The sequence below is a fragment of the Phallusia mammillata genome, chromosome 6, assembly GCF_965637545.1.
Source record: "Phallusia mammillata chromosome 6, kaPhaMamm4.hap1.1, whole genome shotgun sequence".
Lineage (NCBI taxonomy): Eukaryota > Metazoa > Chordata > Ascidiacea > Phlebobranchia > Ascidiidae > Phallusia > Phallusia mammillata.
In genome coordinates this window covers 14,502,163-14,512,859 of record NC_137257.1, presented here as the reverse complement: position 1 = coordinate 14,512,859, position 10,697 = coordinate 14,502,163, and the positions used below count along the sequence as shown (strand labels likewise).

Sequence of the window (10,697 nt, the reverse complement as noted above, 5' to 3'; positions counted from 1 at the left end):
CGTTAAAATTTAAAAATCTTCACATCAATTTACAACTATTACTAATTTGCATCTTTCATGTGGGCCTATTGGTTGTGCTTACAAACACAATCATATTATAGTAGGTCAAATAGTGTTAATAGTAAATCGTTAAATGGGATTTAGAACATAAAGTATAAATTGGTAACAAATAGGAATTTACTTTATTGGTATAAGACAGCGTTGATTTGCAATTTGCGCAATATAAGCTTAAATAAACAACACATTTGTGATTATACACGCTGTCAAGAACAGTTCAAAACAGTTTGGGTTCTAGAAACTAGTGATGTACCGAATCGGCTAAATTTCGATTCGGCCGAAACCGAATATTCGGCGGTTTTGCTGAATAAATTCGGCCGAATCAACCGAATCATTTATGACGTCCCGCGAAGTCGTACGCTTCGCGTTTGACGTGAAAAAAAATGTTTATCTACCAGGCAGCCAGTGCAAAACAGTTGTGTTTCGTCCTTATTTCAGTTCTGTGGTTAAATATGCCTTAAGCATGATTGGCAACCTGCCAATGAATTACTAATGTTTTTGACTACCGTGGGAAAAACGATAATGTGTTGAAAAAGATAAACATTGACGCAATTTTCGTTATGTTTGGGCTTTTGAAAGATTGCGTGGACCTTAATAAGCAGAAAAGACACGTTTAACGCTTTAAATTTGTGTTCGTAAAAGATTCGGTTTCGGTCGAATCGCAACAAATTATTCGGCCGAAACCGAATCTTTGCAAAAATGATCGATTCGGCCGAATAAATTCGGCAAACCGAATATTCGGTACATCTCTACTAGACACAATTGCAATGGTTAGCATCCGAAACCTTGTAAACGCTTAACTTTACGAGAGCAAATGATGAAAAAGTATTATGTCAACAGCACATAGTTGGAGTGTAACTTTTATGCCAGTTGTATTACAATCTCATCTTACGCAACTTTTTCAAACACGACGTCCATACAATACAATGCCTAAAAATGGCAGTTGGGCAGTCAAAAAATAAAAGTAACAAAGAAACAACAAAAAGAGCAAATCAGGAGAAAAAAACAATATTAAGAAATCACTTAAAAAAATTGGGACACCTTCTTAAAGCTTCTTTGATATGTGAAGGTTTGAGAGCTAATTCATTCTGAAACTTTCCTTCACCCAGTGAAACATTCAAGTTTTCGGAAGCATCTGTAAAAGCAAACTGTGAAAAAGTAAATCACTCAAAATGACAGAAAAAGTGGTTAAGTTGTTCTAACGGATTAACAACCTTCATTCCAAAGCGTATTTTACACTTCGTTTGGCTTCACTGACATTTTCGTTTAGCGTTGTTTTTCCTGCAATTGGTTGTTCGGAGAACTTCATGAGGTATTAGTTCAAGTCCTGAAACTGGCCTATTTTGAAGTTTGCGTTACTACTTCCATTTGTGTTTGTGTGTAAATTTTATCATAACAAGTCATGTATAGCAAACACATACAGTAAACATCCGTTAAACTGGATTCTGAGTTCTTCGCTAAATTTGAACAAATTTGAGGTACAAATGATTTTTAATGTGGTAAGGTCTGAACGCCTAATTTGGAAAAAAATTGTGGTCCAAACGAGACAGGATTAACCGAGGTGTACTGCATTCACTAAATCTTGAACACAAAAATACTGATGTGCTATGTTTGGGGTTAAGTTGCCGCCCTGCAACAACTTACTTTATCCTTTTTGTACAAATTTCCTTAAAGATGGATTCGGGGTTGTGCTTTACCTTTGAAAGCTAAATTTTGGGCACGATTACAGCTCTAGTACGAACAGAACTTATGTGCTTGATTTTTAATTAAGTTCAAAGAGAAACTTGGTTCCAATAAACACATTCTGGACCAAGTACAATCAGTTCGGAAACAATTACTTGTCAAGAATCCTAAACTTTGGCGAAAAGCTATATTTACTCGAAAGTATAGCAGTCGCAGCTCTAATGAGCGGATAACATCCGTAACATTATGCCCGCGTAATTGGTTCGAAATGAGCGGGAACTCTTAATTCAGGTTGAAATCAAGTTCATATCGTCAAAGGTCAATCCAAAGAGCATATTAGTCGAAAAGAGGCCATTTTGTTTCCTTACAACACGTTGACAGGTGTAATTTAATTGTCTCCATTAGTGAATTGCGCTGATTAAATTGTCATTGGCCGCAACAATTCAAAATTAGCTGTGGTATGAATTGCATAACACTAAACTTAGCTAAGGACTAAACATGTGGGCGTTATATAAGGTTTAATTTTTTTTTGGTAAACCGCACTCTTAATTACTGTCAAATCTTTTGAGGCAAATATATTAGGGATCATTTTTAAAAACTGGTAGAGTTCAATGAATAAAAACAGATAAAATCTTGGACAAGCAAAGTGTCCTCTAAAGAATAAATTTAGGTGGAAAACGGCTTAAAAAAGAAACCATTGTTTACTTTTTTATCGTGTTTGTAACTTAAATCCCGGAGTTCACGGCGAAAAATATACCAACTTTTCAGCCATAATCACTTTTCGAACGTTAAAAGTAAAAAACAAACAAACAAGCAAACAAAAATGCTTTAAATATATCGTGTCCCGATGAACCGTGTTTGTACTTTAAACTGTTCGACCTTTAAATATTGAGTAGAAATTTTGATGTGGCGAGAGGAAAAACGTTGGATGTGCAGAGACACACCTCGCATCCTATGATTATCTCTAGGTGCTGTTGCAATCACGTCACGCCCAAATTAAACCGCAAAGTGTGAAATTGCCACTTGCAGTGAAAAGGCGTATAATTTTGCCCGTCACAAATTAATTTCGACACTATAATGAGGATCATGATTGGGCTGGGTAAAAATTACAAGCTGACATGGTGATAAGGACCTGTCTTGGCGGGTTCTGATGGAGCCAAGGTCAAACTACTATGGCCAGACACATGCTTGTGGTTGTCCCGCTGATCCTTCTGCACAAGAAGACTAAGGTCCACAATTTCACCGACCTGCAAAATTAAATTCATATGAGGAAAAAATACAGCTGCACATGGGCTTGGTTTATGAAACCACACTGGCCTTTAAGACAAAATATTTGTGTGTTTACTTCTATTTGTAGTTTAAACTATATTTGAGACTTATGCACAAGGTGAACAGAATGAATGTCTGGAGTTGGGCTGAAGAGCGTTTACCTGACTGTACGTGCTATGGAAGAACACACTTTTCTGGATTAACGCTTCTAATGCAATTTATTTTAATGCATGGGAATCTTTCGCGAATTTTGATTCAGTCGCAATATTAAAACATTGTTTATGTTGCATAACACATACTTTTAAATTTCGGAAGAGCTTCTCCCAATTTTCAGATATAAAGTAAACTAAAAACTATTTTCATTCAGAAACGTTGCGTTACTTACAAGATTATGCTGTATTTAGGACTGTAATTTTTTCAATCGTTAAGCTACATTTGGGACTTCCATAAATTGCTCTTAAAGCGGGTAATTTTTTTGTTTAAGCAAGTGGTTGATTGCGAATTTTTTTTAAAGCAATAAATTAAACAAAATGGTGATATGGTAAGCCAGGGGTTCTTAACCAGGGGTACGTGTACCCCTTGGGGGCTGTGAAGCACCAAAGCAGGGGGTACGACATGCAGGGTAAAATTATACGCTATTTAGGCATATTTGTGAAGAATACGTAACAAGTTACTTTGTTATATGTCTAGAACGAGTTGGTTTTGTACTACTTACAATACTGTTTTCATGCATGCATTCAACACGCAAGATATTAATACACCGAGTTTAATTCCTATTATTACAATTTTATTTACTTTCGTCGGCCATTGTAGATAGGGGGTACGAGAAAATTTCATGAAAGCTCAAAGGGTACGAGCGCTAAAAAGGTTAAGAAACACTGTGGTAAGCTTATAAAAAATAATTAAGCGGTTTGGCTTCGAATGGTTCCAGCAAAACAAAATGGTCGTTACTGCAAAACGGATATTTATACGTGTATCTCACACAAAACTTTATGTTTGTTTCATCCCAACAAAACAAAAAACAAATATACGCTTGATCAGTATTATGAAATCAGTAAATGTAAATTGAACTGTATCGGAAGAATGTAAATTAAATAGTTAAATAAGCTTTTAGTCAGTTTTCAGTTCAGGCAAAGAATTGGCCCAAAAAACATTTTTGACGAAACTCGAGTAATTTATATTGTAACTTACTGTTGTTTGCTAACCAATTTTATTTTTAGTTCTGGGTGTGTATTAAATTTCTTGGCTAATCTAGGAGTACACAGTTTAAGCCAATCGAGGATCGGAACCACCACCCCCCAAAATAGAAAATGTTAGGACTTCTAAAACTTGAAATACATTCTCTTAACGTACACGACGCGGCTTACAAAATGGTGTTTAACGGTAGAAGGTGAATAGTGTGCAAAAAAATAAGCGACAAAATGGCACAATGAAGAGATCAAGAAAAGTGGCTTCAATAATGTGCAAAACAATAAGTAAAATAAGAATTAACCGAAAAAACATTACGATTTAAGAGAAACGTAAAAATATATATAATGGTTTTATATTTTTTTATTTACGATTTGTTCTCTTCAATATTAAACACTGTTAGCAAAACAAAACTTGGCAATATACGAAAAATACTTACAGTTTCGTGTGCAATATACGCGAGTGTTTCCCAACCTGACGAGTTCGGTTGTCTTGGTAGAATCGGCAAAATAACATCAAACCATTCACAAAACTTGCTTATCCGGTTAGCTGTAAAGATATTTTCGTATTTCAAGCACTTTCTGTGGTTTGTATAGCCTGCCCATTAACAGGACAATTACAATGGTATTTTCAAACTAGTTATCAGTGGTCAAACGCAAGAATTTTTGCTTCAAACGACCAAAACAACTTTCAGTGCCAAACGAAAATTTAATATCTGTATGAATTTGCTGAAAATAAGTACTCTGTCAAGCTGCTGGTAATTTTCAATTTCACGTCCTTTATATATTTTATTTTCCTCTGAAATGTTATGTTTGTAAAGTGGGAAACGCGGAAAAGTTATGCAACTGGTACAGGTGCCCAAGTTCATTTCTTAAGCATTTTATAAAAGGAGACAATTGCAACTTAGAGCTTGCCGAAAAACATAAAGCTAAAATTGGTCCACAGTTTTGCAGTAACATTTTGGAAGTCAGCGCAGAAAACAGCCTGTCTTAGCCAAAGTAAAATTTCCCACTTTGTTTTGTCCAAAATTCCTCTTTGCTGGAATTCAAGTAAAACATCCCACATAATATATGATCCCTAATCGAATACAACTTGAATCCATCAGTTAAATTTGTCTCTGGGGGTGGAATGAGTTTTAGTTCAAATACCAGCAGCCTTTTATACTTTTTCTAGGTGTAGGTGGCCAACTTAAAAGGTGGCAAAGTTTAAAGTACGACTGTGACACACCAGTCAGTAAACGATGCATATTGAATAAATGTCGAACAACTTACAGAAGGTAACTTGGCGACACTGCGCAAACTTAACATATTGTTCAGATGTCATCTGACGTGTTTGTTTTTCGGCTCTCTGGAAAATCGAAAAAGTAGTATTTAAATTATTTGGATATGTTCTTTTATTGAAAATTACCGATTTTTCATCAATCGTTACCGTTATATGTTTTAAGACATATATATTAAGTAAGATTAAGTTGTATTTTGACACAACGTTCAGTTAAAAATTACCATCATGAAGTAATTTATTTGAAAACACGGATGGTTTTCTTAAAACTACGAGTTTTAATTACAAATCCAAAATTCAAGGCAACTTGAAAATCTTACTTGTGCATTTACAACATTTTATTGTTTCATACTTATTTGTGTCTTCAACAAACAAAAGGCCATAAGCATCTAAACAAAATGTGTTGTTTCTTTTTTGACTTCACCTCTTGCCTGGAAATTCGTATCACGTCTACGTCAGCCAACGAACTTGTGACGTAACCACCTCGGTTGTCAATCATCTGCAAGAACTCCAAGCACACTTTGTATCGCTTGCTTTGCTTCGAATCTAAACAAGCCAAAGTTAGTTTTTCTCGAAATTGAAACCACAGTGCACAGATGTCCATATAGACGATCATGTAAAAGTAGGTGTGGCTTGTAAAACACAGATGATGCCACGAAATTAGGGGACAGTAGACCAATTTAGTAAATCTATTCTAAATAATAAATCTATTTATACGCTCTTTACCATATTCGACGAAACGTTTTTCGATGTTAAGGAGACAATGTAACACACGTGTTAACATATGTCCAATGCCTCCAAATACAACTGCAATCTTGTCGGGAAGTGGAAAAGATGTCGTGTTAGAAGAGTATTTTCTGTTAAGGCGAAATGGGCCGACATTATTATCACACATGAAAAACAGTCAAAAAATGATTCAGGTGATTAATGCACAGCAGAGTTGTAATTCATGTCGGGCGGGCTAAAACTTAAATAAAACGGTCTAATTCCAGTCTAGTGTTAAGTCGAAGTTTCGCTACGTTTCGGGCCAAATTCTGTCTTTTTTATATCGGGCCCGGGCCGTGTTATGGGTTCGTACTTTCGGGTCCGTATGTTGGTACAAAGTTTTTCAGCCGAAGGTTAATTTAAAATTCCTGGATGAGGGTAAACATACGACAGCACAATTCTTCTAATGAAAAAAATGATGTTTTGTCCAGTGATGGGGAGACTCGAGTCAGTGACTCGACTCGAGTCCGACTTGAATCACCTTTTTAAAAGACTTCGGCTTGACTTGGACTCGTCTTAGTAGAGACTTGACTCGGACTCGTTATTTCACTAACAAAACGGAAATGTCTTATGGTGGACAACCTTCAGTTGGCTTCAACCAAACAACAGCAGCAATTTACTGTGCGATGCGAAGTTATTTTTGCTTAATTTTAACGTAACGAAGTCGTTGCTACATGCACAAACTTTCTTACGCTGGCATTAAGCGTTGTACTTACTGCTTGGTTTAATATAATCGAATGCAGTACATGTCAAGACCAAGTATTCGCTTTTAAGCGCTTATATTACTGAACAAACGCTCTAGTCTAGCGCATGCTGTAAAATAAGAATTTTTGGTTTTAAAAAACTCCTTTGAACAGATTGACGTTCTTTTCCACGCTGTTTAATGAGTGTCAATTAACGTGTTTTAATAAAGTTGAACCTACTCTAAGAAAGGGACGTTGATGGGAACTATCTAAACCTTTAACCTTTCCTTGCAAAAACGTTTTGGGACTTGCCTTGACTCGACTTGAGACTCGAATCTCATTTGACTTGACTCGAATTGAAACTCGAACCCCTTCTGACTTGACTTGGGACTCGACTAATAGGACTCAACCCTGATTTTGTCCAGCATTTACAATGTCACGCATACACTAAAAAACAAAAGTGTTAAAAAGGTCAGAAGCAATAACCTGATCTTGCTTTAGAAGCGGTTGTGATATTGAAAAGATTTGTATAGCTTAAAGGCAACAGCTTATTAGATTCAAAAAATAGACATCGTATTGGGAAACCAATATTAGGTAGATTTGGGGGAACTAAAAACCCAAATCCAAAACCCAAAATAAACAAAAAATGGCAACCTTACCATCATTCTCTAAATCTTCTGCGTCTAAATTGCGAGACAAACTTGATTTTAGGTCTTTGAATTTGACGTGCTGCACGAAATGAACCAACTTTGGTTTGTTGTTGCGCAAAAGGAACACGAATTCTTCAAGGCCAATTGCAGGGGACCCTCTCATTTCCGCAACCTGCGATGCTTTTTGAAGCTAAAACAAAAACTTACCCTATTGATAAATGAATTTTTTTTAGCGGCGCTCACGAAAACGACTACGAGAACTTTAATTCGCGCTTTTTATTAGCATGAAAATTACATTAGAAATCTCAACCTGCACTCGCATAACAAAAACAATACTTAAATCAGGGGTCACCAACCTTTTTAATGCGAGGGCTACATTAATATCACCAAACAGCTCGAGGGCTACCAGTTAAAAAATATTTAAAAAATTATAAAGCATTCACAAAAACTAACAGGTATTTGTAAATAAGTGCCTATATCAGTGGTTCTTAACCTGGGGTTCGCGGACCCCCAAGGGGTCCGTAAGATGGTTTTAGGGGGTCCACGGAGGGAAATATGTTAAGTATCATTAACCAACAGAAGAATATTTTTAAGTTTCTCAACCGTTTTTACAATCCTGCATACGAGTGCACGCTGTTTATTACACCTTAATTATGCCAGGAACAATTACTTTTTGTGATTGTCTTCCCTATTGTGACATCATAACACATATTGACAATAGACTTTATAGGACAAGTGATTTGTGAAGTTATATATACCAGAAATATTACCAATTCGATGCGTTGGCCACTACAATACAGAAACGTCATTGATTTTGAAGGACTGTGAAGGTGGATTTAAATGCTTCAAAAGCATGACAGGGTATAATGCAATAAAGGTGAAACATAAAAAGACTTATGGTAAAAGGCGGGGGTCCGCAGATTGGGGGTCCGCAGACTTACAAAATTCATAAAAGGGGTCCGTGACTACAAAAAGGTTAAGAACCACTGGCCTATATTTTAAGATTTGTACCGCGTATAATCATTGCCCTGCTCACAAAAAGGTTTTATGTGATTCCTGTGATACAACATTTTCTGGTTTACTAAAAAAAGTCAATTGTTATGAACGTCGCCCAACTTTGTAGTAAGTGGCTGTGGTTAGAAGTTTAGAACATTAAATAAAAATGTTGCATCACTTTCAACAAAATCAACATAAGACGCAGCATGTTTTGTAAACCACAAATGCATCTTGCTATTTTAGAATTAGTCCAACGGGCGACTTAAAAGGGGCAAACGGGTGACAAGGTGCCCGCGGGCATATGGTTGGTGACCCCTGACTTAAATACTCAGCAATCAAACCTGACATACACATACTTACGATTGTGCATAACTTTTTGTGAAGGATTGTTTCAACGAGACTGACAGTTTGGGGTAGCGGTTTCCAAACATCTCCCAATGCATGTCTGCAAATAAAAGAAAAACAATAATAAAATCAGTCTTGGGGCTTTACAGGTAGCCTATGACACGAAAAAACAACTCTTTTCATTACACAAGGAGAAGTGACTCGACAGCTTCAAGTTTTGACACTCATTATTAACATGCTTTAAGTGCTCCACAAGAAGTCAAGCGTATTTCTTGATTGGCTGTTTGGCAGTAAATCAAAACAGAAATGATACTATTATTTTGTATTGAATATTGAGGAAAAAGAATCAATTGGTTTAGCGAAAACTGTATAAAATTGTAAGTTAGATATAAAGTAAAACGAACAAAATGACTTTTTATAACGCATAAATAAGAGTACAAATTGAGATTACAAATTTGAAAAAGTGGCTGACAATTAATTTTTGTTTTGTAAGTTTGAGTATGTCAATTTGTGACAAATAACATGAAAGAGGCAAAATATGACACTGTGAGCGTTCAAAGTGCCAAAACGATAATTTTAAAAACTCTTTTGAGTACAATAACGTTAATACACAAAACTGTATGTGCAAAAAAATGTACGGAGGTGCAACCATTTATTTCTTAAAAAAGGACACTTCGCAAATCTTTACCGAACAATTATCAAAGAAAAAAGACACAATGGCGCTGGTAACTGATATAAGACTGTCGCATGTAATTCGAAGTCGGATTGAGTAGTTAGAGGCCAGTTTGGGTCACTTGCCAACAATGGCGAAACACAGAAATTACAGCAGCAAACGTAGGGTTTCCAATTTCCAAAAGCCACTGATTTAAAAAAAGCCATTATTTACAACAAAAGAACCGGAATTACTGACCATTCATAAAACGGCTAGTAATTAAAATGTTTCAAAGCCCATCTACAACGTCTATGTGTTTTCCTACTTTTGTAAGAAATAAAATAAGTAAAAAGTTCATATTGTGTTTGCCAGTTTAAGTATTCCATAGTCTGGTTTTGCCTATGCCTCACAAATACTTGCAACACAGTGTAAATTAATATAACCGTATCGTATGTAACAAATTTATTTTTGAGTGATAATTGTGAGCGAAGAGTAAATTTGTGCCGTTGCCCTTTTAAGACACATCCATTAAGTGTCAAATCGCTTAAATCTCTTGTATCCACTTTGAAGTCTGTAGTTAAATCTGTACTTTCAAAACTGACATATGTAACACTGGACTCATTTGAAAGCTTTTGGGCAAGTTTGTTTTTAGCTAAAGCTAGACATTTTGGACAACTTCGGGATGTTAACAATTCTAGTTGTATCCATAATTTTTGAAATCTATGTTGCTAAAACTCAAAGAGATGTAGTCCAAATAAGGCAACTTAAAACAGTACATAAAGACACCAAAATCGTTTTTAGTAATATACGGGCCTTTATTATCGTATACGACACCCGCAGAAGTCGAAAATAACATCATTTTCACCTAAATACATTCCACATGTAATAACAGGTTTGCGGGTCGTAATCCCGTGTCAAGTCAAAGCTTCACTTGGTGATTACGTTAACAAGCATGTACCTCCGCCGTTGCGTTGCCAAGTTTAAAGTCTAATTGCCAGTCCGGCGATAATTACTCCATCTCACTTTCTTAGAATGCATCGCACTGTGGCCTCTCTCGACGAACAATGGCGGCAATTTTCCCATCCGCTCAAGTGCCGCCTGATGTGCGTGAAATGTAGCCATGTCAAGTAC

General features: G+C 36.1%; 1 protein-coding gene across 1 annotated transcript; it reads right to left on the bottom strand.

The window, feature by feature from the left end:
* Positions 1–912: 912 nt before the first annotated feature.
* Positions 913–9,014, bottom strand: LOC145234004 (transcription initiation protein SPT3 homolog; the record flags this gene model as incomplete). Its single annotated transcript, XM_080098771.1, is given in 7 exon segments — positions 913–1,192; positions 2,873–2,987; positions 4,637–4,746; positions 5,469–5,544; positions 5,900–6,021; positions 7,583–7,763; positions 8,930–9,014. Coding segments are annotated over 7 exon segments (805 nt in total), but the record flags the coding sequence as incomplete, so codon positions are not given.
* Between the last annotated feature and the right edge of the window lie 1,683 nt (positions 9,015–10,697).